Source organism: Phycomyces blakesleeanus, assembly GCF_001638985.1.
Source record: "Phycomyces blakesleeanus NRRL 1555(-) unplaced genomic scaffold PHYBLscaffold_13, whole genome shotgun sequence".
In the NCBI taxonomy this organism is placed as follows: Eukaryota; Fungi; Mucoromycota; class Mucoromycetes; order Mucorales; family Phycomycetaceae; genus Phycomyces; species Phycomyces blakesleeanus.
This window is the reverse complement of record NW_017265146.1, coordinates 794645-821216: the sequence shown is the minus strand read 5'-3', so window position 1 is coordinate 821216 and position 26572 is coordinate 794645. Positions and strand designations below refer to the sequence as shown.

At 39.2% G+C, this 26572-nt stretch overlaps 10 protein-coding genes across 10 annotated transcripts; 7 read left to right on the top strand and 3 right to left on the bottom strand.

The window, feature by feature from the left end:
• Positions 1-79: 79 nt before the first annotated feature.
• PHYBLDRAFT_146686 (hypothetical protein) lies at positions 80-508 on the top strand (the record flags this gene model as incomplete). Its single annotated transcript, XM_018431707.1, has 1 exon — positions 80-508. One exon carries the CDS (start codon positions 80-82, stop codon positions 506-508), a length of 429 nt encoding a protein of 142 aa, XP_018290535.1.
• Positions 509-891: 383 nt separating this feature from the next.
• PHYBLDRAFT_169622 (hypothetical protein) lies at positions 892-1722 on the bottom strand (the record flags this gene model as incomplete). Its single annotated transcript, XM_018436118.1, has 4 exons — positions 892-1076; positions 1257-1275; positions 1382-1436; positions 1646-1722. 4 exons carry the CDS (start codon positions 1720-1722, stop codon positions 892-894), a joined length of 336 nt encoding a protein of 111 aa, XP_018290534.1.
• Positions 1723-2017: 295 nt separating this feature from the next.
• Positions 2018-4045, top strand: PHYBLDRAFT_146685 (hypothetical protein; the record flags this gene model as incomplete). The annotated part of the gene is made up of 1 exon (XM_018431706.1): positions 2018-4045. One exon carries the CDS (start codon positions 2018-2020, stop codon positions 4043-4045), a length of 2028 nt encoding a protein of 675 aa, XP_018290533.1.
• A 91-nt stretch (positions 4046-4136) lies between these two features.
• On the top strand, positions 4137-4760 carry PHYBLDRAFT_146684 (CCHC-type zinc finger transcription factor; the record flags this gene model as incomplete). Its single annotated transcript, XM_018431705.1, has 1 exon — positions 4137-4760. One exon carries the CDS (start codon positions 4137-4139, stop codon positions 4758-4760), a length of 624 nt encoding a protein of 207 aa, XP_018290532.1.
• Positions 4761-8092: 3332 nt separating this feature from the next.
• Positions 8093-8938, top strand: PHYBLDRAFT_159160 (hypothetical protein). The gene has a single exon (XM_018433926.1). The coding sequence runs from the start codon at positions 8233-8235 to the stop codon at positions 8800-8802; it is 570 nt and encodes a 189-aa protein (XP_018290531.1). The 5' UTR covers positions 8093-8232; the 3' UTR covers positions 8803-8938.
• A 3768-nt stretch (positions 8939-12706) lies between these two features.
• Positions 12707-14221, top strand: PHYBLDRAFT_169619 (hypothetical protein; the record flags this gene model as incomplete). Its single annotated transcript, XM_018436117.1, has 1 exon — positions 12707-14221. One exon carries the CDS (start codon positions 12707-12709, stop codon positions 14219-14221), a length of 1515 nt encoding a protein of 504 aa, XP_018290530.1.
• A 749-nt stretch (positions 14222-14970) lies between these two features.
• Positions 14971-15303, bottom strand: PHYBLDRAFT_14035 (CCCH-type zinc finger transcription factor; the record flags this gene model as incomplete). The annotated part of the gene is made up of 1 exon (XM_018430388.1): positions 14971-15303. A coding segment is annotated over one exon (333 nt), but the record flags the coding sequence as incomplete, so codon positions are not given.
• A 2379-nt stretch (positions 15304-17682) lies between these two features.
• On the top strand, positions 17683-18942 carry PHYBLDRAFT_181849 (hypothetical protein). Its single transcript, XM_018438531.1, has 4 exons — positions 17683-17728; positions 17824-17888; positions 18105-18468; positions 18569-18942. The coding sequence occupies exons 1-4, from the start codon at positions 17723-17725 to the stop codon at positions 18857-18859; spliced, it is 726 nt and encodes a 241-aa protein (XP_018290528.1). The 5' UTR covers positions 17683-17722; the 3' UTR covers positions 18860-18942.
• Positions 18943-19334: 392 nt separating this feature from the next.
• On the top strand, positions 19335-20062 carry PHYBLDRAFT_65470 (hypothetical protein; the record flags this gene model as incomplete). Its single annotated transcript, XM_018441467.1, has 3 exons — positions 19335-19448; positions 19546-19834; positions 19911-20062. 3 exons carry the CDS (start codon positions 19335-19337, stop codon positions 20060-20062), a joined length of 555 nt encoding a protein of 184 aa, XP_018290527.1.
• Positions 20063-20541: 479 nt separating this feature from the next.
• On the bottom strand, positions 20542-26054 carry PHYBLDRAFT_65471 (hypothetical protein; the record flags this gene model as incomplete). Its single annotated transcript, XM_018441468.1, has 15 exons — positions 20542-20662; positions 20723-21170; positions 21277-21379; positions 21404-21520; positions 21580-21657; positions 21721-21768; positions 21861-22816; positions 22873-23223; positions 23298-23552; positions 23607-23906; positions 23980-24041; positions 24111-24278; positions 24357-24912; positions 24984-25935; positions 25980-26054. 15 exons carry the CDS (start codon positions 26052-26054, stop codon positions 20542-20544), a joined length of 4590 nt encoding a protein of 1529 aa, XP_018290526.1.
• Between the last annotated feature and the right edge of the window lie 518 nt (positions 26055-26572).

The following is a 26572-nucleotide window of genomic DNA, read 5'->3' as shown; positions in this document are numbered from 1 at the left end:
AGACTTGCAATACATGACGTTGTCATAAATTCAAATTCGTGGAGTAATTGCTAAAAAAGCAAAAGCCTTACACATCAACATGTCATGTACCAACTTTAAAAGATTAGAACTCCAGCATGTTGAATTCTACTTATCTGACAATTTTCTGAATACAAAGTCTACTATCAAGCTCCTTTTACTGTCTCGGTTAACTTACCCTCAGCCAACAAGCAAAGATCCAAGAGACGGCAATGTAGGATGTCTGGTGAGCCATATAGCGTGGTTGCACAGATATGAAGTATGTGAAGATGGACCGCGCAATGGATCATTTATCAGACGGCTCTCAGGATACGATGGTGATGCTGTCACTAGGCATTTCTTGGGGTTTCAATTCAAGCAAGATTGTGATTCACAGGAAGCCAAGAATTTTATTCGAGGGCAAACTCGCATTCATCACTGGAAAAAGGACATTTGCGAAGGATATGTTGAACTGACATGTGGTAGTATAAATGAATACCGTATTTTGTAATTCATTATACTTTATGGTCTTGCCTTTATTCGCATGTCTAGTAATGAAATTAATGGTGATTCCCTGTATAGCTTTCCAAAATAATAATAATAATGGTAATAAGAAATTGATCAAAACCATTTCTTTTCTCTATTATTATCCCTTCAACCAAATAAAAGCTACAATTATTTGACATGGTCTTTTTTATATATATTTAAAGAAGTGTATTTATTGTGCTAAAAATTCTTGTAACTTATATATCATAGCCTTTAATGTTTGTTTCTATATATTTTTATTGTTATTAATGCTACATGTAACACCCTTTGTTAGATAAAAAGAGTGGGTATAAAGCATCTAAGCTTTTATCTAGAGACCAAACAAACGAACAAGTGACACAGTGGATCTTATCCACCAGTGTTTCTTGTATCGCTCATCGCAGTGAGCTTCGAAGTAATGACATAGCTGTAGAAATAACCCAAAGTAGTTGAATATCTCTTTTTTATTTGTTCCTTATGGTCTTCTACAGCAGAAAATTTATTAATGCCAAAATAATCTATATCTTTAAAATCCTTAGAGCATCCACAGCGGCCTGTGTAAATTTAACAACATTTTAAATTTAGACAGGAAATTTAGAGTTTTTTTTTATCCCCAGCAGATTCCTTAACTAAAAGTTTTAACTGATCATCTCTCAATAATAATTACCGGCTTTTTAAATTTATCAATTCACAAAAACATCTAGGGCTTTTTTTTTATACCCTCCTAATTTTACCCAGACCGCTGTGGATGCTCTAAGTATATATATAGTAAATTGAGCAAAGATAATAATATGGGTTTATAGATTTGAGGAACAATAGCATTAAAGTAGCTAAGACAGCCAGTCCTAATCATTGTTACACTTGGCTTGATAAAGTAACCATGAAGAGGTACACACCGCAGTGATTTTCTTTGCCTTCATTTATTTATTTAATATCGAACAATAAAATAATATTTCATGGCTAGACATTCTCGTACTTAAAACATGTATTTGTTTTAATACACCACTATTGTCAGTCCATATGTATTAGTATCATAAAGGTGAAAGTGTTGATTTATGGAATTTTCATATTGCATTGCTACAGAGTCCAAATAAGGCTGTTGTGTGCCCTGACTTCTTTGTACTTCAATTTCTCGGCTAAGCCCTTCCATATTACACCCACAGTAATATCTTGACAATCAAGTACACCAACTGCACACATCAGTTATATTTCACAACAAAACAACAGTAGAGATATCGTTTATACCTCTTCTTTGTTATAAAAAAGTTATCATTCATTTGCTTCAAAAGTTCATCCTATTCTCTATACAATATGCTTTGTGAAACAAGTTGGGTTGGTCGCCCTCAATGGCTTCTTTGAATTAAGAACACAAAATCTATCATTACACAGCCTTGTGATTGCACACTTAAACATATATAAGCACATTAAAAAAAACTTACGTATTTAAAGCGTTGCTCTTCAGAATAAACACATTCATTTACACTCTATCATCACAATGCACATTTCTAAAATTCCCCCTGAAATTCTTACTTCCATTGCACTATCCTTTTCCGAGAAAGATTTACCGCAATGCTCACTTGTTTGCAAGAAATGGCGAGAAGTTTTTTACGTAGAGCCACGGGGTACAGTAAAAATATACGATAGTGTGCTTGGTGCAATGCTCTATCGATTTTTTAAAGAAAAACATTTGATATATCGTCAGCACGTCCAAGCCATAACAGGTTTCGAGGAATGTCCTGTCAGCATCAATAACCTCTTGATTCTTCAAAAGCTTTTTCCAAACACTCGGAACCTTGATATCACTATATCTCATCCAAATACGAGAAATACAGACACAAAATGGAGTGTACGAAAGCTTCTAAAGAACCTTGGCATACAATTTGACCAGTCCGTCGATAGCAGCTTGAAGAAACCATACTATGTTATATTGTCCCGATTCTCCTGTTTGACTACACTTGATTTGATGTTTAGTGGTTCATATACATCAAGAGTCGGAGACTTCGAAGCTATTCACAATTATTTGCCCCATCTAGAAAGTTTTTCACACAGAGTTGAGCTGGCCAGTATTACTGAAGAGGAAATGAAATGCATAAACGAGACGGTTCCAGTAAATAATTTGTCGAAGATTTCAATAGCAATGGACACCCAAGACCTGCGATGGCTTTATTATTTTGCTGTAAAATACCCAAATGTCCGTGAAATGACATTAGAAGCTATGGGAATAAGGAATTTTTTGGAGGACTGTAATACGGCAGTAGCCAAATCAAAAATATCATCGCTTCCGCATGTATTTTCAAGCCTGAAAAAACTCACACTGGAGAATAGCCCACATACTAGTTCGTTTCTTCTCGCATTCTATCAGTGCTTTTACAATGGAACTCTCTCTATCAAAGAATTCTTATATAAATTTTACATATCATGCAAAGAAAGAGCAATTGAGAATGCTACAGCAGAGTTTATGCGTGTATGTTCTAGAACCATTGAATCGATAACGCTTAGTGAGATCGATTATATGGAGCAACCCAATCCTTTTGATTCAACCCATTTATTCACGGATTGCCCTCGGTTAACTAATCTGGAATTTTATAACTGCGGCTCCTGCTTGCAATTCAATACGATTTTAGACTGCTGTCCTTCTTTAAAGAAATTGGAGCTGTATACGGGAGGTGCTTATATTGACTCAAGAGCAATACAATCGTTCCACCCACATGGACTACGCATTATTCGCCTAGACCAAGCCACAATTGATCCTGATACAATGAAATATATCTCTGCTCGGTGTTTATCTTTAAGCCATGTGTACTTTCACAAATTGATGGTAATCGGAACTATTTCTGAAGATACAGGGAATCTTTTGATTGATATGTCCAACCTCAGACTTAAAAAGCTGATAATCAGCAGTATATTTTACAAACTACATGTCGAAGTAGGATTATGGTATCCATGGACTAAAATCGATTTTATGAAACTGGTACAGCTTGCCAAGCCGTATCCTCGAACGATTGAGAGAAATGAACAAAACGACCAACATTTTGCCAATCATGTACCCAGATATGAGACTGTTACAATTTGGTACAAAGTACTCACTCGTTCATATTCTGTAAAAGACATGGCTCTTCCCGCTACCCAACAGGAAACGACCCCACAAGGGTCACCACACTATGGAGACAACAACTTCCCTCCTCTATCACCTAACATACATCCATCAACCCAACCAAACGCCCCCACACATGCTTTACCTACTACCACTCCCATCACCTTTGCCTCCTTGGTCGACCCTGAAAAACAACGCTCCCTCACGCGCATAGAACGCGTACTTGGTTCAGATGACCCATATGCCATTCCTACGGAATGTCGGTTCGGTACTTCCCCCCACTCTGTTTTTTACGACCTGCCCCAATCTGATGACTCGTTCATGGCCGCCTTCTGGACAGCAATTCACGCCGCTTTCTCTGAGGAGGAAGCTTTTGCTGAAGTTACCTCTGTGCGCAACAACACACACATCGTCGAACTTTTACCTTGAATCTGACACCCTTTGCAATCGTGCATGTGCCGAACCCATTGTCGTCCAAGATTCCGTTATTCTCGCTCACCGTGCCATTTCGTCTTCTGTTATGATGATGAATCTCAACATCACCGGTCTTCCTCGCCTCTCCCGCCCCTGCCTTAACGAACTTATCCGTTCTTCCCTCTACTCTTTCGGCATCATCAAGGAGGTCGTTATTTACCTGGAGAACAGGTTCTTTACTGGATCTGGCTACGTGTACCTGGAACGCCCACCTAATCAGGATCGTGTTTACTCTCCCCTGGTTCACAAGATTCCCTGCGAAGGTTATGGTCATGTTTTCGGCACTTGGGCCAAGATGGGTCCCCATTGCAGATACTGTAAGGCCATGGGCCACGTTCTGGCTGACTGCCCCACCCGCCCAATCGAATCTCGCACTTGTCACGCCTGTCAAGCCGTCGGCCACCTTCAGGCAACCTGTCCCCGTATCAACAACCCTCATCCCAACAACAACACCAGTAACAAACGCATCCGTAAACAGCCCCGTCGTGAATCCCAGTCCACCCCCGCCCGTACACAAACTCTTCCCCCTGTCCTTCCCGCACTACCCAAGCGAAAGAAAAAGTCCGCTCCTCGTACACCGCCTGCTAATCAGTTTGACATCTTGGGCAAGTCTGCGGCCGAGATTGAGGCCGAACTTGCACAGCTATCCACTCATGACCCTTACCGATGAGTCCTCCGCGCAGCATTGAAAAACATTACCGACAAATCAAACCGTGACATTCCATACCAAGAATATGATCCTAACAAGGACAACTTGGCTATGGATACTCAAGACAGCGAAAACGGTGCTGAATCCGAATCCTCTAGCGACAGTGATAATGCTGACAACGACCAACATGGCTCACTTATGACAGGTATTGTCGTTCACCAAAATATTAACCCCCCTCAATGATCAATATAGGAACACTAAACTGTAGAGGGCTTGCAAAATTGCAAGACCCCCAAAGACGATCCTTATTTATTCGATACCTCCGCTCCCAACATCTCGACATACTCGCCCTCCAAGAAACCCATGCCACCACAGAAGCTCTTCAACAGACCTTCCAACATCAATTCCGTTCCTCATCTACATTATGGTCGCCCCATTGCGGCCTAGTCTCTCTTTCCCCCTTTCTAATGTTTACTGACCCCTTATTCACCATGTGTGGTCGCAGCATTACAGCTACTGTCACTCACTCCAACAATCTCTTCCCCCCCATCCGTATCTGCGTTGTATATGCCCCATCCACCCCAAGCCATAGACATAATTTTCTTACATCACTTCTCAACAACCCTCACTTTATCCCACCTCTCCCCTCCCGATTTATTCTTTTGGGTGACCTTAACTATAACTCTCTGCCCTCTACAACCACACCCACAACTCGCACCCCAAAGGCCCCACGTGAATGGCTTCAGTTTGTGCGATCTAATCTACATGACTGTGTCACTCCAACAGGTGCGTCCCCCCTCCCTACATTTCAAAGAGGATCTTTCTCTTCGTGCCTAGACTATATTTATGCTTCCCCCGATATCGCCCCATCCATAATGTCTTCCTCTGTAACATACATCCAACCTTTATGGTCGGATCACTATCTTGTGAAGGTGACATTTCGCTTTACTATGACCCAACAAATTGGCAAGGGACTTTGGCGTGCCAACCCACGCCTTGCTCTCAACCCTTCCTTTTGTGAGGAACTCGATAATCTTCTTTCATCTCTCTCTCCCCAGCTTCCCCACATAGGCTCTATACAAGACCAGTGGGACTGGATCAAATCCAAAATCGCCCAATTCGCCCTCGCTTTTTCTCGTCGTCCTCGCCGCACCCTTGCTGACCAAGAACGCAAACTACACGCCAAACGCAACCATCTCCTCCGCCAACATCCTGACCCTTCGACCATTCCGCAACTTCCTCACCTCGAACGTCAAATACAGTCTCTCCAAACCGAACAAGTCGAGATACTAGCTCTTCGTGCCGGTAAACACTGGCGAGAACAAGGTGAATGTTCTGCTGGTTATTTGAAACGAACTGTCACTACCCGTCAATCCCGTACCACCATCACCTCTCCCCGCCACCCTACCACCGACCACGTCTGCACTGACGCAACGGACATGACTGATGCTGCTGCAGCCTTTTATGAGGTTTTGTACACAGCTGATCCCATCCAACCGCCCGCAGTTTCAGATTTGCTAGACAACCTTCCCCCTGACCTTCGCCTCTCTGACTCCATCCATGATCAACTCACTGCCCCTTTCACAATAACCGACATCCGCGCTGGCACCACTCGCTCCCCTAAGTCCAGTAGCCCCGGCCCAGACGGCATACCCTATGAAATCCTCCGACTCCTCATCGACCATCCCATGTACACCAACCTCACTTCCGCCGTTTACAATAATGCCCTCCATCTTGGGGTATTCCCTACTTCCTGGCAATCGACATGTGTTATCCTTCTTCCCAAGAAAGGAGACCTGTCCTCTCTCAAGAACTGGAGACCCATAGCTCTCATTAATGCCGACGCCAAAGTATTCACCCGCCTTGTCAACGACCGCATGATTCCTGCAGCCAGCTCTCTTGTTTCCGCATACCAAACTGGATTTGTCCGTGGACGGTTTATTGCAGACAATGGAATCCTGACCAAAGCCATCATGGAAAATGCTCGACTCACCAATGCCTCTGACATAGGACTGTTACTTGATCAGGAGAAGGCCTATGATAGAGTTCATCCAGATTACCTGCGACAGGTTCTCACTCACTTTCACTTCCCCCAATCTCTCATCTCATCCATATGCTCCCTTTTTTTTCCACTAACATTACCGTCAATGTCAATGGCCATATTTCTCGCTCTCTCTCTCAATCTCGTGGTTTGCGTTATGGGGACCCTCTCTCTCCAGTCCTTTTCGACCTTGCCTTCGAACCACTCCTTTGCCGTCTCCTTCACGATCCTGAATTCCCTGGCTACACACCGTCCATCTCACCACCCACCGTTCCTTCCCCCACAGACCCTAACCCACGAATTCCGTCACCACTCCTCCCACCACAAGCCATCAAGTTCCTTGCCTACGCCGACGACCTCCTTGTGTTCCTCCCCAATCCTCCTAGTCTTTCCCGCCTCCAAGTCCACTTAAACACTTATGCCAACGCATCCCATGCCCGTATCAACATGCACAAAACACAAGCCCTGTCCCTGTCCGGTTGCCCTCTGTCGTCCTGGCAAGACATCCTACAACAGTTTCAAATTGTGGACTGTCATGATAAACGCTCTCCACTTCCACTCATTTACCTTGGCTTCCCACTTTACACATCCATCATACAACGCGACTCCTTCTGTTCCTCTCTTCTCACCAAAATCCAATCCGCCTGTCATATTCATCTCTCACGCTCTCTCTCAATCCGTGGCCGTGCCACCGTTCTAAACACTCTCATCCTCTCCAAACTATGGCATGTTCTTCGAGTGATATCTGTCCCTGTTGCCTTCATGTCCAAGATACGATCAGCCATGGGACAATTTCTTCAACATCGTATGTTCCCTCCAATCAAGCTTGCCACATTATGCCTCCCATCCATATCTGGTGGACTTGGGGTTCTCGATCCGATTATACAGCAATCTGCTCTACAACTTCGTTGGCTTCTCCCTCTTGTCCGTTCCCCGTTTGGTCGATCCGGTCTGGTCCTTCCTTGGTTGTCCTTCCTTCTTCGGTCCTTTTCTGGGATCCCGGATCCTCGTCTACCTTTACTTTCCCCTGATCTTCGTCCTCTACCTTTCCGCCATATTGACAGTGTTTTCAGAAACATATTTGCTGCCATTGATCTCCTGCCACACTCCTTTGACTCCGTTTCTATTAACCACCCCACATGCCTCTCCTTGCCTCTCCCCTCTATCTGCCTACCCTCCTCTCTCATACCACGGACTTGGCGGCATCTTCTCGTCACTGACGCTTTTGTCGTAGATGATTCATTGCAAGTACTTCGTCGTCGAACAAGACCCGAGCGTCCCCAATCCCCTCGCATCATCACTAAGTTCTTCCGTCAAGTCGACAACCATTCCGTTCTTTTACAACCTTTCTTCTTCCGCTCTCTTCTCCCACATTCCTTGCTTGATGGTCTCCTTCCTCCACCTTCCTCTCCCATTGTGTCGCATGTGGACCCCAGCCCCTTCCTCACCAGTATGTTTCCCATAATACCTCGCAAACCATTCTCACCCAAAACGTTCCGCACCCTTTGCACCCCGTCCCCAGACAACCCTGTCCCTCCTCTCCACACCCACCAATGGCGCACGTTCTGGTCCGCTCCCATCCACCATTCTGTCCGTTCTTTATGGTTCCGCGCTCTTCACAACAAGCTGTCGTGTCGCTCCGTTCTACACCAAACTGTCCCTACCATCTTTCCTGACGGGTCCTGCCCCATATGCGGTGACATCAAGGAATCTACATCTCACTTTCTGTTCACTTGTCCCCCAAAGTTCTCCGCCTGGACTATTTTTTGGTCAACCCATTTTGGCAACGTGCCCTCCACGCAAGACATTCATTCTGCTCTTTTTTCCTTCCGTCTCCCACCATCCCTCACTCCAGACATTCCCGCCGTTTCTCTTGTCAGCTGTATCCTCCTCGCAATCTGGCGCCATCACTGGTCCTTTGTGTTTGACGATGCTCCTTTCCTGAGTACATCAGTCCTTGTCACTGCTGCTTCTCTTGTCACCCGTTTTCATGCGGAACTATCCCTGCCTCTTTCAGACTAGCTACTCACTCATTTTACATATAATTTAAAAACCCAAAAACACATAGAAAATATAAAACCCAAAAACAGGATTGTGACTTCCTCTTCCTCTTAGAATTGTTAAGCTCAATAAAATTTCTGAGGCCCAGCCTCCTTACAAAAAAAAATATTCTGTAAAAGATCCGGATTATTACCTCCTAAAGCATCCTGAATTAGACCTCATCCAAGAATACTTTGACAACTACCGGGACAACGTGCTTTCTGATACGACGCAGAGCATTTGTATTTCTGACAGAAACGATCCCAACAGACAATATAAATGGAATCCTGCTCAAGGATATGCGACATTAATGTGTGGATATGCAGAGAACAGTAATATTCAGTATTAGTGCCAAAGAAACTTGTGTGGGCACAGCTAGAATCATATCAAAGAATATAATAAAGTATTGTGATACAAATTATGAATTCAGTGACTTTTGTACATTAATAGCATAAAGCACAATGTTTAGCCAGAAGCATAATCCCTCTTACTAAGTTTTCTTTTTGTGATCCTCATATTTTTATTCCATATATTCTTATTATAAAGGTGTCTCATTAGTTTTCAATGTTTCGATTTTAAAACTGAAATTGTCCAGTCAGAAATAAGAATTACTTCACACTTAATATCTAACAGTCTACACCTAAAGAAAATTCTTTTGATTTAGGATTTAAACTTAGATATAGACTGGTGCTAAGAGAAATACAGCGTTTATCAAGCTCTGATAGTTTTGTTAAAGGGATTAAACTCTCTTAATTTACTTTGTTTTGCTTTATAAAACAAAACCATACATGATGAATTTAGTAGTTTTTTGGGGGATTGGCAGGAGAGTTTGCAAGAGTCTCATTAAATTATGCTTTAATTCAAGTACTCTATTTATGAATATCGGCTATTGATATGTCTTTCTGTAGTTGGGCTCTATTGTTTGTAATAAAACCTGGCAGATAAGAGAACCATTATGATTATACATTTATATTTCATTCATCCTCTTCACATTAACATTTACTTCGCATAGCATTATCTACACTCTTTCCAGAAATTATTTGGTGCAAAAATGGAATGCACCAAATGCACCAAAAAAGATGAATTAAGCAGAGAAATGGTAGAAAATTGCACCAAATTTATTTTTATTTTTGCACCAATAATTTCCGGAAAGAGTGTATGTTTGAGTAAATTTATGTGTGTGTGTGGATTTGTGTGTGTCTGGGTGGATTTGCGTGCCTGGGTATATTTATGTGTGCGTGTGTGGATTTATGTGTGTGTGTGGGTGGATTTTGAGTACCAGACGTGGCACAGCGGAAGTACAAATGTTAAGAGAGGCAAATTGAATAGTAAGAAAAAGGTCTTTATCGATTGATATATATAAACATATTATTCTATCTTTAATAAACAACACTCTCACAGTATCTAATTTTTCTAATCTTAAGATACTAACCCAAGATTAGTTCCGAACATCTCGTATATTTTTTTATTTTTTTTTAATAGATAACACTCTCACAGTATCTATTTTTTCTAAAATTGAGATACTAATCCAAAATCAATCCCAAATACCTTAATTGCAATACAGTATAATATTTAAATAAAATTATAGTTGGAATAAGAGGGTCAATTACTTGTTATAAAATAATAATAAAAAATCAAAAACTAATTGAAAGCTTATAAAAAAGCAAAAAAGTAAAGTAAAATAAAATAATTAATTTAAATTTCAAATGCCCAGTCTTTTTGGTAGATTGTAGAGCATTTTTGGAACTCAAACGGTCTAAGCTGTTTTTAGTAATTTAAAAACACCTGGGAGCGTGGCATTTTTGTGAGGCTAGCAATTCTCCTACACAAAAAAAAATGCGACGGTGTTTCAATCTTGTATTTCTCCTAATGTCGTATAATCAAAAAAGCAAAATTTTATCACTTCGGACTTAACAGCTTACTTTAGAAAAAAATCTTACTAAACGGTCTATTTTTTATGTGCTACAAATAAAGTAGCAAAAAAAGGTCGGCAAGTGAAAATTAAATAGTTGGATTTCACATATAATATTGCACTTTGATATGTGTGTTTTTTTTTTTTTTTTAAAAAAATAACTAAATCATTTTGGTCTTGTTTTTTACTATCTATGATGTAGAGCTCTAGTACATATATAAAAATTCGTTCAATTTTTAACTGTTCACAGGTGACCTTTCAAGTTTCAGTAGAGTTTAACTAGAAAAATTAAAATCTAATATCAAGCATTTTCTTTCTTTCTTTTGTAATTGAATCTTTTAGATAGCTATTTCCATTATTATTTCCATTGTTACCTTATTCTTTGGTTATACGAATTGTCAAAGAAAAAAAAAGAAAAGGCTGATATTAATATATAATGTATTTATTTTTTGATAAAGATATATAGATCAAAAAAGGATCTTTATTTCCATATTTTAATTGCCTTGATTAAGGTAATTACAAAAAAACAGTGCTTCATGCGTGGCTTATTCATTTTGCTTCTTTTTAAAAAGAAGAAGAAAAAGAAGACTCCAATGCAATTCTTGACATTTTCACATACTATACAGTAGTAGTAATAATAAAAAAATATGCCTTGGATTCTTGAATTGTAAGCTTTTCAAATTGTAGATTTTTATCATTCTTTTTCGTATTTCGTTTAATTTTATTTTTACTTTCAAAACAATGTTAGTAATTAATCCTAATTGGTTTAAAAAAAGAAGAAAAAGAAAAGGCATTCAATTGACCACCCTTCAATTTTGTGTGGGTGAATAAGTAGTCTAGAAATTAGCGAATAAAAATAAAATTGATGATTTCCGAAGAAGACCAGAGAACGAAAGAGATATATGTGTATATAAAAAATATATATAAATCACTTTAATTCCGTCTCACATTTTGGGTCTGTTTTTTTTGTGGTGATCAATGTAGAAAAAATATAAAATTCTAGTACTTCATTTAAAAAGTGTGTTGTTCTTGAGAAGTATTTTGCAAGCAAATGCAGAACCTCCTATTATCGGAAGTAAAGCTTCCTTGGTTGTGAATTGGGCAAGTTTAAGTACAGTCAGGTTATTGGATACAGTTATACTTAGTGGCCTTTTTATGAATTATGGGTTAATGTTATTATTAAACATCTAGACTATCAGGCGAATTGATATTCATTCTTTTTTTAATTTTTTTTTTGAAAAAAAAAAAAACTAAATTTTTAATATTATTTATGTTCTTTTACTATCTTCTTTAATGAATATTGTCAGCTTGATCCAACAAGCTAGAATATTGCAAAAACGCCTAAAATAATAATAAAGCAGCTTTTACACTATACCTCTAGTGTGCATTAATTTCCCCGATTTGTACGAATTTAAGAAAATAATAAATAGATGTTCTTAGGTGAGACCACTTATGCAAGGATATTGCGTTTATGCGTACACAACTCATATCATTTTTATCAACCTAGAATTTAAAATTATTTTAGCTTTTATTTTTTCTTTTTTTAACTTGGTTTATTAGGAACAGGCTTCTTGATCAGTTATTAGCAATGTTTAAAAATCCAAGTACATTTACACACATACACAAAATAAGCAAATAAATAAATAATACTTGTAAAGAATGCCTTAATATCTTTCAAAAAAATATGTTTAAAATATACTAGGGATAAATTTGTAATAAAATATTTTAATAAGCCAACGTTATGATACCAGTAATAGTAGTGATATTATCATTATTATTGACAGTGTAGAATATAAACCATATTCTTGTGGATCATAATATTGCTTTATTTATGGATTTAATTTTAGCTTATTCTAAAAAATAATAATAATACAGATTTATTCACATACGATTCTTCCTTGTCCAACATTTTCTTTTTTTATTTTGTTTTTATGAGAGAACAATTTTTTCTCTAATCATCCAATTGTATAAGTAATGTCCCAACTAAATTATGAGCCGTACTCATCGGTCTCATTTCACCACAAACAACCGACATCTCCGTACCCTTATGAAGATGACCGCTCCAAAATTCGCCAGTCTTTAATGACTCCAATGGACAGTAGATCTCGACTATTTCTTCGTTTGAGTAACTGGTGGCACCGACAATGGGCTCGGCATCCACTATTAATTTGCCTGATTGGATTCATTTCTATTATTTTTTGCCTCTCCTTCGTGAGCACGATCCAGATCTATGGAGCCTTTGTTCGAATCAAGTTAGAAAATACACTTTTTGACCGGGGCTGGTTCCCCTGTGGAGTTTTACGAAAAGACCCGGTATTATTTGTTCAAGACACTCATCACATCCAGGTTGTGTGGGAGACAAACTGTGGAACAGACACCAAAGACATGATCATCTCATGGTACAATAAGGAGGATGCTCATCATCTTAGACAACAACAGCAACAACAGCATCAAGTGATTGCACCCTTGATTCTCGATGATTACCACACTCTTTATAAAGCCACCATCGGGCCCCTGAACACTACCTCCACATTTGCCTACCGTATCGAATACCACACAAGAGACGGAAGTAAACAGACTCGCACACTTGTGAGTGACCAGGAATTTAAGTGGCATGTAACAGGAACAAAGGAACCTATCCGTATTGCAGCAATGGCAGATAACCAATTTGGCTTGAAAAGTTTTGTGACATTATTGCGGCAGATTAGTCGACATAAGGCCCCTCATTATCTTTTGCATGCTGGTGATGCAGTGCAAAAATACTCGTCGTTACGACAGTGGCAGACTGATTTCTTAGCTCCGTTGACATATTTTGGGCTTGGACAACGAGCGCCGATGATATACGCTCATGGAAACCATGATCATGATCCACGCTTCGAATACCAGTACACACGTACAAGCTCTAACAAGGATCCATGGTATGCATTTTCGCTGGCAAATGGTGCCATCCGGTTTTGTGTGCTCGACAGCAATTTAGACTGGAAACAACAAGACGAATGGTTACAGCAGGAGCTGGCCAGCGAAGAATCCCAATCTGCAGCATTTCGATTAGTCGTCGTCCATGTGCCTCCTTTCCTTGAGTATTGGGAGCCGGATGCCTGGTTTAACTTGCGCCAGAGTGAGTGGGGAGCATTTGTAAAGAATAGATTTGTACCCTTGTTTGAGAAGTACAATGTCGATCTGGTCATTTCAGGACACCAACACAACTATGAACGAGGAGAACGAAATGGTATTAGTTACGCAATTATTGGTGGTGCTGGTGGTGATCTCGACTTTGAGAGAGTTGTTGAATGGGGTATGTATGAAGCATCTATCCTGGATTTTCATTATGTACTCCTTGAGTTTGAACCACCAAACCAACTTCACGATACCTGGAGTCTTTCCTGGAATACGTATGACCTTGAGGGCCACAACGTAGACACCATGACACTCAATTCCAAGCCCTCCCCTCATAATACCACACTAGAACATCCTCTAACTTTGCAATAAATCATTTAAAGGAAAAAAAAAGGTATCGTTTATTTATTTTTTGATGATTGTAATGAAATGCTTGAATGCTTCAGATATGTACTGCCTTTTCCCTAGAGAGGCTCCTAAAAGCCACTACTCTACAACGTCATAGTTCCTAAATCTGATTCTGCATCGACAAAGAGGCTATCGTCGTCACTCTCGTCACTCTCGTTACCTTGATCAACATGTTCAACACTGTCTTCAAATTGCGTATTGTCGTCTATGGCAATGTCTTCATCTTCATCTTCATGCTTATCTTCATCTTCAACTTCATATTCATATTCTTCAAATTCCCCTTCTTCGATTTCGTTGTCAGGGTTTTCTACGGTATCAAGCTCGTCGTCTTCTTCCATGTATTCGGCTTCTATTCCCTCTTCACTCCCGCTTTCGAGCTCGTCATCAGTTCCATCTTCATCTTCATCTTCACTCTCACTTTCTTCTCTGTCACTGAATCTTAGTGATTCGGGAGCTTCATTATCATTCAATTTCTGGAACCATGCACCATCATCATCATCTTCATCATCAAATAGTGGCACATAGCCTTCGTCTTCTTCCGGACGCTGTTGTTCTTCGGATTGAATCTCGGGTTCAGCTTCCTTACTACTATTATTACTTCCTTCCATTTTTCTCTGCTCGGCTTTCTTCTTACGCTGGGTGTGGAAGTAATCATTGCTCATCCACTGTCCTGGTCTAAGGACACCTGAAGCCTTGCGACTTCCACCACCCTTTGCATGCTTATCTTTGGAAGTACTTTGGGCCACATGAGGTAGACGGCAGTTTGCATTTGAGCACTTTGCTGTCTCGGCAAATTCAGGACACACATGTACATGCTTGGAATGGCATTCCAATCCTTTGGGACAGTATCCTTCCAATGCAAAAAGCTTGCACACAGGAGCGTCAGGACTTACACTGACATGAGGGAAAATGCAGCTTTCATTTTTGCATCGTCCTCGCTGAAAGTACAAACAATGCGGCATATTATTTGCTGTAGGAGTGTGTGACAACAAGCAGTTTTGTTCTGTCTTACTACACTGTTGCTTAACAAAGCGTGGGCATATTGCTCGCCGTGATCGGTCGTGTTTGAAGGCACAATGGTTTCCTCTGGGGCATTTACCTGTAAATATCCAATCCGATACAAATCCAATACAAACCATACACACATAAACAGCATGCAAACAAAACAACAAAAACAAAACAAAAAAAAGACAAAAAGAAACGACGGAGCATTCACACCGGAAAACACCGATTCAGTAGATAGAAAAAAAAATATATATATATATACACATATAGGAAATATCCACAAACGAATTTAAAAATAAAAATAAAACACTGACCGTAGCGGGTATAGATACCACAATATCTATTCTGCCTTGTCTTGGTCTTCAGAACAAGTGAATTTCCTTCTCGTACATAACCTTCGGGCTTACGGAAAAATACCATATGTCCCTTTTTTGTTCTTAATGGTTTCCGGATTTTCAGGCTATAAAAAAACAGAAATTAGAGAAATTAGAGAATGAATATATAGGGAGTGAGGAAGAGATGTCTGGTTAAATATATTTCATTTGAATTATTATTGTTATCTTTTGTTAAAAATTAAAATTAAACTTACATTTTTGATGGCCTTGAAGGTTTTGCTGAAGTAGTCTTTAATACATCCTCTCTTACGAGTTTCTTTCCTTTTACAATAAAATTTACACCGTCCATTGTCACACGCTTGGGTACAGTACTCTTTATTGGAGCAGGAGTAGGAAGAGAAGTAGAAGCTGAGACAGGTGGAGTCGAGGGTCGGTTGAGAACAAGTGACTTATTTACACTAAATTTACTTGATGGAGTGTATGGTGCTGGGGTAGATTGCTGCTTATTTAAAACAAGAGATTTGTTCCCACTATATGGAGTAGGTGGTGTGTAAGGATTCGGTGCCTTATTCAGTGTGAGAGACTTGTTGCCTCCAAATGAGGTCGTAGGTGGATTGTAAGAATCCGATGGCTTATTCAGCGTAAGAGACTTGTTGGTTCCAAATGAGGTTGTCGGTGGGGTGTAGGGTTTGTGAACTGTGTATGGTGAAGAACGATGTGGAAATGCAGAGATCGTCATGTTTCCTCTACCTCTCCAGCCCTGGTTGCTTGGGCCTCGGTAGCTAGAGGAACCACGCCCGGTGCCTTGAGTAGCATGATGTTGTTTGATTGCACCGGTGAGCTGGGCAATGCGGGCCAAAATTTCAGCGTCGGACGACATTTAATGTGTGTATTAAAATATAATCGTCTTTAGATAATAACGGTAGTAGTAGTAGTAGCGAATAAAAAGGGAGACTGCAAAGTGGTGCAAAACAAAGAAGTGCTTAATCGTGGCTTGCAACCCTCTTATATTTTATATATGTATATGTATATATATAAAAATATATATAAAAAAACTATAGTTACGATTGTTAAATTGTGAAAGATGGTTCCGCCAATCAAAACAGAATAAATATCAAGAGTATAGAATACCTTTATAAAGATGCAAAAAAATGAAAAAAGTGGATAGGATCTAAGCCTTGGAACGATTGTGAAAGACGTAAATTTTATATTTCATCATTATGTCTCATAATATGCATATTTTTAGGTAAATTGCTTAAGAAACATAAATTTGGACTTGTTGGCTTTCTAGGTGGATTAATAATAGATTTGCTTTTAATATCTTAACGTCTTACTAATTTAAATCATGAGTATTAACAAACGTATGTACGTGTGTGTGTGTGTCACACACTAGTTTCATTTCGTAGGTAAAATGAATACTGTAATAATGTTAGAGTTTATATCCAGGGAACACCTTTTTAGACTATCAGAGTTATTAGTTTGAATTGAAGAGCATTGTATTCAACCATAAGAGTCATTAAATAAAAGACCATTTTCTTTTTCTTCCTCTTCTTCTACTCAATCCAATCAGTAGTTTCAAATAAACTATTACAATCTAAAAACAACCGTGCACCTGTGCCTCACAGCCAAAATATACTTTTTAATAAGATAGAATATAAAAAGAAGAAGCATAATCACTTTGAAGATATGCGGGTAAAAAGCCACTTGGATTTTACATATAATTATTAAACTATCAGCTAAAATAGAAGCTGTTTATTTGTAACAATAATGCACAGACAATATAACAAGCAAAGTGAAGAGATCATTATTCTGAAAAACATATTCAAATATATATATTTATTTAATTTGATTGTACACAACTAATATCAAGCTTTTACGATCAAGTAAAATAAGCAAGGAATGAAACATATTTTTTGGTGATCAATCATACCTTGGCCTAACAAATATACCATAGTTACCGGACAAAGAGCAATCCTTCGGACTGTGACGTAAAGGTCCGAGAGAGGCTTTGTCGGATTGTGTGCGGGGGATTGGGGGGTTGGTTGGAGAAGTTGTGGAGTGGCATATATTGACTTGAGAAGAACAGTCCATACAGCTTCCTTTCCATTTCGCAGAGGGTAGCGCCATGAAGGTGTGTGTGTGGATAGGATAGAGAGGCGTACTTGAGAGAGAAATTACACTTTGGATGGATGGATGAATGAACTAGAGACTGATATACCTAATTAGTTGAACATTGCCAACCCAGCCACTGGCTGCCAAAAGTTGATCGAGATTGACGATGAACGTCGTCTGTAAGTAGTCGTTTGCCAATCATATTCAATTAAGCACAGAAACACCACACCCAAAATCAAATACATACATACATACCTACACAAAAGACAACCTCGCCGCACAGACCATTCAACCTAAACGTCAATTCACCTTCACAAAACCAAATCATACACCTTCGCTATAATTCATCATTTTGGAAGACATAATACTAAGTAAATTGCCGTTTTTATTAATAGCCGCGGTTTCTATGACAAGCGTATGTCCCAGGAAGTCTCTGGTGATGCTCTCGGTGACGAGTTCAAGGGATACGTTTTCCGTATCTCCGGTGGTAACGACAAGCAGGGTTTCCCTATGAAGCAGGGTGTCCTCTTGCCTTACCGTGTCCGTCTCCTCTTGAGCAAGGGTCACTCTTGCTACCGTCCTCGCCGCACCGGTGAGCGCAAGAGAAAGTCTGTTCGTGGTTGCATCGTCGGCTCTGACCTCGCCGTTCTCTCGCTCGTCGTTGTCAAGCAGGGTGAGCAGGACATCCCCGGTCTTACCGATGTCACCGTCCCCAAGCGTCTCGGTCCCAAGCGTGCCTCTAAGATCCGCAAGTTCTTTGTAAGTTTCTCTTTTATATTAAATAACATTTGGTTTACGAACCTGGATTATATGGGTATTCAAGTACTAATAAACATTTTCTTTTACTTTTTTTCATTAGAACTTGAGCAAGGAGGACGATGTCCGTAAGTACGTCATTCGTCGTGAGGTCCAGCCCAAGAACGCCGAGAAGAAGACCTACACCAAGGCCCCCAAGATCCAGCGTCTTGTCACCCCCCTCACTCTCCAGCGCAAGAGACACAGAACCGCCATCAAGCGCAGAAGAGCAGAGTCCTCCCGCGAGGCCGAGGCCGAGTACAAGCAATTGTTGGCCAAGCGCGTCAAGGAGACCAAGGATCGCAAGATCGCCAGACGCAGAACCTCTTCTATCCAGAAGTCTGCTTCCGCTTAATTGCCCTTCTTCCAACTCCATTGTGCCACCCCTGACGTTTGTATTTTAATAAAAATGTTTTGGATCATATCATTTTCAAGATTGGAGGAAAGATATCTGTGCTTTGAGTATATTGTAATGGCAATTGAAGATGTCTACTTTTTCTATTTTCCTTTTTATTTACCATGTTAACTGATGTGGGGAGCTTAGGAGATCTGAATATCCTCTTTTATCTGATATCGTCTTTATTTTTGCTTTGGTCTTCTGGTTATTGATGTGAATGTTTTTACATCTAGTTTCATATTGATTAATATCTTAATTACTTGAGATGCATGTGTACTTCAAAACTAATGGTCGAAGAAAAGAGTATTTCGTATTGGGATTTAAACAAACTCTCCGTTTCAAGAACAGTCCCATTGACCTGGCTGCTTTAAAAAAATTAGAAATAAGATGCATGGAGATTCCCATGGGAATTAACATTTATTATTAAAACCCAATGGAACCTGTCATACAAAACCAGCCTACGAGATGCCCTGTCTGCAATGGCGAACTCAACTCATTTACAGTTGATTTCCAACAAAGTACGGTTTTTATGTGCATTAATTATAAGGTCAGTAAAACAATCTATAGGGTGTATTTAGATAAGCTCAACAGCTTAATGATTTTCTGTTTTCTCTCTTTTTCTTTTTCTTTCTTTTTACGGCCAGTGCTCATATCCATTTGAGCAACACACCTTGGGAGTATACTTCAAACCCTCAAAGGTTAAGCAAAAAAAGGGACCAAGAAAGAGAAGAGGGAAGAAAACAAAGATTGTAAGAGGAACTTGTTCATCAAGCAGCATTAATATGGACACATCTGTGACTTTTCCTGATACGTCTTTGGTGGTGGAAAGCCCTCATTTACAGATACCAGAAACAAGTAATATATCACCAATAGCAAACAACTTGTTTGATTACAATTCCGTGACAAGTCTCTCTCCAACCGATATAGGAAAAGGTGAATGTTCTCAAGATGAATTGGGCGTACACATTCATAACATCTGGTTTACTAATGTGTTATTAAATTATGAAAGAGAATCCGTTAGGAGATATTTCTGTAGTTCCTTTGGTGAATATTGACTGGCTATCAGATGAAATCAACAAATTGCTGTCTGACGAAATACCCACTGTATTTCCACTAAATGATCAAAACACAACAGAAGAAACACTTCAAACACCTCACTAAAAAAAAGACAAAAAGGACAAGAAAAGAAAAGCTATAAAACATTTACTTTTTGAGATGAATTCATGGAGGTGGTTTTCTTCTCACATCTACATCAATAGCCCTGAAAAGAGCTATTTTTCTTTTGTTTTAGTAATATACATTAGTATGTTTGATAGATTGAGATCAAACATTCCTGATTTTATATGCAAGTATATTGAATTAGATATTAAGAGTACCATTTTCTTTAAAGAAATGAAATAAGGATGAGTTGAGAGGTAGACTTTGTCAAATCATTATTCTTTTGAATATGTCACCATGGTTAATAATACACTGAAAACTGATAAATATCGAATAAATAAACTCGTGTACTGTTTACAGAAAGAAGTACCTAATATGTCTTTTGACCTTTATCTCTTTTCAAATTCACTTCATATAAGCATTTATTCATAGATAAAAGTTGGTTGTAAAAGGGTGGATTCATATAAGGGTGTTTAGTCAACTTAAGAAATCCCCACAAGCTGGGCCTTGGTTTTAACCAGAGAAACGAGACCATCAAATTCGCCAGAGTCATGGCACATTTTGTAAAACATGGAATTTGGATTACTAATCAGGTCTAAAGGGCTACAAAAAATAGTTGAATATCTAGGATCAAGTATTTCGTTTGTTTGTGAATTTTCTTACCTGGCAAATTCGATTACATTTCCTTGATCCAAAACAAGGATACGGTCATACTCAATTACAGTGTGAAGACGATGAGCAATACAAACAATAGTGCAATCAGCAAAATTTGTTGAAATTGCCTTTTGGATTGCCTTGTCTGTATTAAAATCAACACTAGCTGTGGCCTCGTCCATGAATACAATCTTGGTACGTTTGAGTAAAGCACGAGCAAGACACAAAAGCTGACGTTGACCTTGAGAGAAGTTCTTTCCACCTTCACTCACAGGTGTCGAAAGATTCCAGAATACATTGACATTGTTACTTGCAGTCTCAGAAAAAGCATTTTCTTCAAGATCTTCTTCGGGAGGAAGCAAGTGAACTCTTTTGAGAGCAGTGAGAATGGCCTGATCATCAAACTGCTTAAAAAGATCAAGATTTGATCGAATGGTTCCAAAGAACAAGGTAGGATCTATAATATTATATATATACATACTTAGAGAAAAAAGTTCTTGTTTTTTTGGACTCTTCCAAATAGTCTTTGAATAACCAAGCTTGTGATATAATAGTAAGACTACTTCTCAGATCTTCTGTCCCGATACTCTTTATATCGATCCCGTCGATAACAATACGACCTTTGGATGCCTCTACAAATCTGAAAAACGACTGTGCAAGTGTTGACTTTCCACTACCAGTTCATCCTACCAAGCCAATTTTCTCTTTTGGCTTTATGGAAAAGCTAATGTCCTTAATTACTGCCTCTAGTTCAGGAGCATAACGAATCTCAAGATTGTCCACCTGAATTTCTCCTTTGCTTGGCCACTATCAATGTGAGTCAATACAGTACTCTTTACTTATTTTCTTCTTTTAAAATATATTACCTCTATTGGTGGTCTGATGTCTGTAATTGCAGGCGCTTCTTGATCAATTTCTATGAATTCGATTATACGTTCCACAGACTAACATGCATATGAGCTTAGCCTCATTTATCTTATAAGAATATACCACAAATGTGTACTAACGTTCATGCTTAACTCGACTGAAGTGTATCTAAGAACCAAGATATACATCTACAGAACCGGACAAAAAGAAATACAGAATAAATTTTGACTGTTTTATGAGCTTAAATTTCAATAGATTTCTTTTGTAAAAAGAAAATTACCTGATCTGCGTATTCAAGTACCATGGCAAGACAGAATCCAGCTGTGGATGCATCGATATACTTCATGCTTAGAAGGATAGTAATGGCCGTGAAAAGATTAATGACAGCACCAGTTATATAAAAGCGAACGCTTAACCAACGGCTAGCTGCAACTCTGTGGAAGGTAGGCCTCAGGCAGTTATCCACGCGGATCAACATCTCGCTCATAAATTGTCTAGTAGCCCCAAATGCTCGAATTGTAGTTACACCTACAATAGTCTCTGTAAAATGGGTAAAAAGGGGAGATCTTTCCACTGAGACCATGCGCCTCAATTCCCTAGTAGCGGGCATATATCGACTCCCAATAAAACAGGTAACGGCACTAGTTATCAGCATAGGAATAGAAAACCACGGTAGAGCGAGAGAAACAACGAGCAAGGTAGAAATAACAAAAGTTGCTTGAATGGTAAAGTTTGCAAGATCAATGGGAAGCTCCGAGTCTAAAGTTTCGAAATCCTTTGAAGAACGGTTGAGAATACGGCCCACAGGTGTAGTATCAAAGAAACGCAAAGGAGTTCTGAAAACGCAGTGGAGTAGTTCGGCATATAGACTCTTGCTAGCCTGCATAGTTCCCAAGTAGAGGAATCCATAACGTATAGTAATGCATATAACAGTAACAGCCGTTAAGATCATATATGTACTCAAATACATATCAACATTATCGTCAGACGGCTTTTCTGGCAATAACTCAAACTCGGGAATCAGAGTATTACTTGGACTGACCATCATAAGAGTAGGCTCGGGATGTTTCTCTTTGGCATAAGCTTGAGACCAAAGCTTTACCCACCACACAGCATAAACTTCAAGGGCTCGGCATCCTAGGACAATAGAAGCATATACAATCCAAAACCAGGAGCTGCCAACCATTTTAAGATATTTAATGTAGTGGCGTATTTTTACATGACCAACAGCACGAGCTATACAGCACATCAATTAGTTAAGCTTTACGTATTTATATTTGCAGAAAACTTACTTTCTTGCTCAACCAAGACTCTTGGTGGATTATTTATGGTCTTTGAAGTGTCATTTTCATTCGATGGAGAGGCTACAGAACTATCTGGCGATACAATCTCCTCGACTGTCTGTTCTTCATCGTCTTGAATATTTTTCTCTTGCTCTTCACTCTTAATGATATTGTAAAGATCTCCAGAGCGTCTTAGCTCTTCAGGGGATTCAAACACATCGGCTCGGCCATTATCAATATGAACCAAATAAGCACTTCCGTTTAAACAGAGGTTTATGTGGTGAGTAACCAAAATCCTTGTGCGATTCTTCATAAGTGGGCCAATCAAGCAATTCTCATACAAGTGTTTGGCTGTATGAGCTACAGAAGCACACACAGACACAATAAGGTAAGTATGTAATACAAGCTAATTAGTGTAATCTAATCTGCATTACCATCAACAGCACTCAATACATCATCCATATAGACACTTTTGGCCCGAGAGTAGACAGCTCTTGCCAAAGCAACGCGAGCCTTTTGACCTCCTGAAAGTGTAATACCCTTTTCGCCAATCTCGGTCATATCGCCATCTTCCAGATATAACAAATCTTTAACAAGAGCACATGCTTTTACCGTATCATTGTAACGCTTCTCCGAGAAAGGGAGGCCGAATAAAATATTGTCATGGATAGAAGCGTTTTGGAGCCAGGCTATACAAAGAAGTCAATACAAATATGGTATAATGCGGATTAATAATTGCTTACGTGTCTGAGCCGCATAAGCAACAGAGCTTTCGAGGATCCAGTTTTCGGGAGAAAATGACTGCCCAGAACTTTCATTTTGTATATTCCTCAATATAGAAGATATCGGAGAGTTCACTTTTCCTTTGGTCAGAGTGGCTTCACCAAGAAGACCAAGAAGCATCAGGGATTTTCCTGCTCCAGTAGCACCAGATATTAAAGTTAGGGCATTTTTGCGGGAACTCGATATTAATATCCTTGAGAACAAAGCCTTGAGACAATGTGTTGGTCTGCTCAAATCCTTCTGATATACTCGAGGAACAACTGCCTTTGGTTTGGATAGCAGACGAAGACCAGGAAACAGTTGCTTGCTCAAAGCCAATTTTTGCTTCATTACTTGAGTTTAAAGGAGGCTGTGTGATCTCTTCTTCATTGAGATATTCTTCGATTCGCTTGATACTAGATATTGATCAGCAACTTAAAAGGTATGTAGTGTAGCAAATTGACGTTTACATATATTATAATTACCTAACCGAAATTTGCCCTAGCTGAATAAAAAGTTCTGGTAAAGCATTGAGAGCGTATCTGAGCTCGTTAAATACTGCAATAGATGTAAAAGCTGTTGCGGCAGTCAAAGGATTTCCCTGGAGGCTAGTAAATGACCAAAAAGATACCAATGTCACCAACAAAGGAGATCTATAACAAAAAAAAAGATTAGTTTGCTACTCAAAGTAAATAATAACAGCAAAAAAAATTATCTAAAGATTTACTTACCCTTTCCATACAAAGTTGAACAATACATTACTGAGATATATAAGCTTCAAATAACCAATCTCAAAATTTTTTGTTTTCATGATTCGTTTCTCCCAGTTTGTTTCCCATGCTTGAAACTTGATTTGTCGGATGCCTTGGAAAACTTCATTTAACATTGCTATACGCTTGTCGCGAACAAGCATCAAGTTTCTTTGGGCTCGATTATACATCTTGGCATTGTAATGGTTGATTGGTAATGCTATAACCAAAACCATAAGGCCAAGGAAGCATGATGCACCCATAAGCTGGTAGGCAAACAATATACCGGTCCCGAATTCAAGTGGTATAGTGAATAAAGTAAACCAAATGTTAGACACTTTAGCAATTCGCGCCGAGTCTGAGCTCATTAAGTTGATTATAGAACCGGTTAAAGCAGTTGAGCCAGGCTCTTCTTTGGGGTTCCCGCCGGTTCCTACTGCTTTATCCTCAGTACCGTCTTTCTCAACGGTTGATGCAGAATCCATTCTTGAGAGAGTCTTTTTGTATATCTCGATGTCTAACATGCCCTTGATTCTCACTTCCACCTTGCAGTTGGCCGGAAGGAAATAATATTAAGTAGTAGCTACAATATAGTGATCTAAAACATACCCCAATACCATAGTTGCGATGTTATTATACCCAGAATAACAATGCTCAATGCGAGGTAAAAAACACTGGAGAAAGTTTTGCCCATAGTTGTATCATCGACTTCTCCATCTGAGATATCTTGGACCAAAAGCAAGATCCTGTTGACAAAGTAGGCAGGTATATAAAACAGAAAGGCAGAAACAAAAGCAGCAAGTCCCTGAACTAGTAGCGATCCAGAATTGGCTACTGCGATTCTGTGTACCAATTTTTTTTCAGGATGGAGACCAAAGATTGTCATAAGATTTCGGCCTCTGTCAGAAGCCTCCAAAACTGGAAGATCTTTTTCAGACAAGCTATTTTTCTTATAAGCAGTACGGATTACAGAATAGCTCCAATTGAATATAAGGCTGCTTGCAATTGAGCAAACTTGAGAGCTTGTTACTTCTCTATTTGTTTCATCAATGAATGGCGGACCATATTCGGCCATGCCAGTGACATATACAAGATCCGTAGAGATCAGAGCACAAAGCAGGAGAGGAACCCCTTGGTAGAATGATTGACCCGGAAAATTCCAAATGGAAATGACCAGAGAATAGACAGACAGACTAAAAGTAACCAGGTATAAGATAAAGAGATGGACATTGAGCGTCCATCCCCAGTTATTTGGAAATTGATGGTTTTGAGAGAAAAGGCAAAGCACAAAAGCATAAAGCCAAGAGGAAAACACAGCTATGGTAGATATGACGTTTCCAACATCCTCGTCTGAGGGACTTTGTGGAAAGTTAGAAAGGACACCATAGAGACTTTGCCCAGTCACGATTACTAAGCCAAGAGTGCCAAAAGTGATACGAGGGATGCGAGAATTGTCGGAAAAAGGCACTGACAAATTGCGTTTTTGATCTTTGTAGAGTAAACCTTCATGACCAATTCCATCCTCAGGCTGTAATTGAACCTCTTGGTACTGAAAACAACGCTGCACTACGCCAAAAAAAATAGGAGTTTTAGAGGTGGTTTCACAGGTGGTTCCGGAGGGGAAGCCAGGGCGCGTTTTGTGTCCTCCCCCCTTTTTTCCAACCCTGAGTTCATGTGCATTTTAATACATCTCCGCTTACCGGTAGTTTTAAGATTCTATTAATATATTGATACCCTTTTCTTTTGCTAATATTTGTCTTTCAATTGGACAAAACTTCTTTAAGTATAGTTGAAATATTATATGCCATTGGTTACTACTAATTCATTATTCTTTTAATTTAGATTCTTTTAAATATTTCTTGCTTAATCATTGTTTTTATTGGATAAGACATAATTGCACTGTAGTGTATTTTATAAAAATACATTTTTATTGGTTTCTCAAATGGATATATTTTTTATTTATCGTTTTTATTGGTTATTACACTACACAATTACATTTTATATATCACTTTTATTGGCTGTTATGATAGACATTACATTTTATACATCATTTTTATTGGTTATAAACAGTCAAATACATCATATACTTCCAATATTAAATATACTACTTTACACTGCAGTGGATAGTTACTTACAATTGCCTCCTTTGACGGCCTTTCCAGAGATGACTGACTCTTGCAATGGATGCCCAATTTTGA

Bases quoted from the DNA above. Each gene is read 5' to 3' on its own strand.
- PHYBLDRAFT_159160 (XM_018433926.1), top strand. From the start codon at position 8,233: ATGTTTCCCATAATACCTCGCAAACCATTCTCACCCAAAACGTTCCGC.
- PHYBLDRAFT_181849 (XM_018438531.1), top strand. The intron at 17,889-18,104 runs GTAAGTAGTCGT...TTTTATTAATAG, and splicing joins ATTGACGATGAACGTCGTCT to CCGCGGTTTCTATGACAAGC. The intron at 18,469-18,568 runs GTAAGTTTCTCT...TTTTTTCATTAG, and splicing joins CTAAGATCCGCAAGTTCTTT to AACTTGAGCAAGGAGGACGA.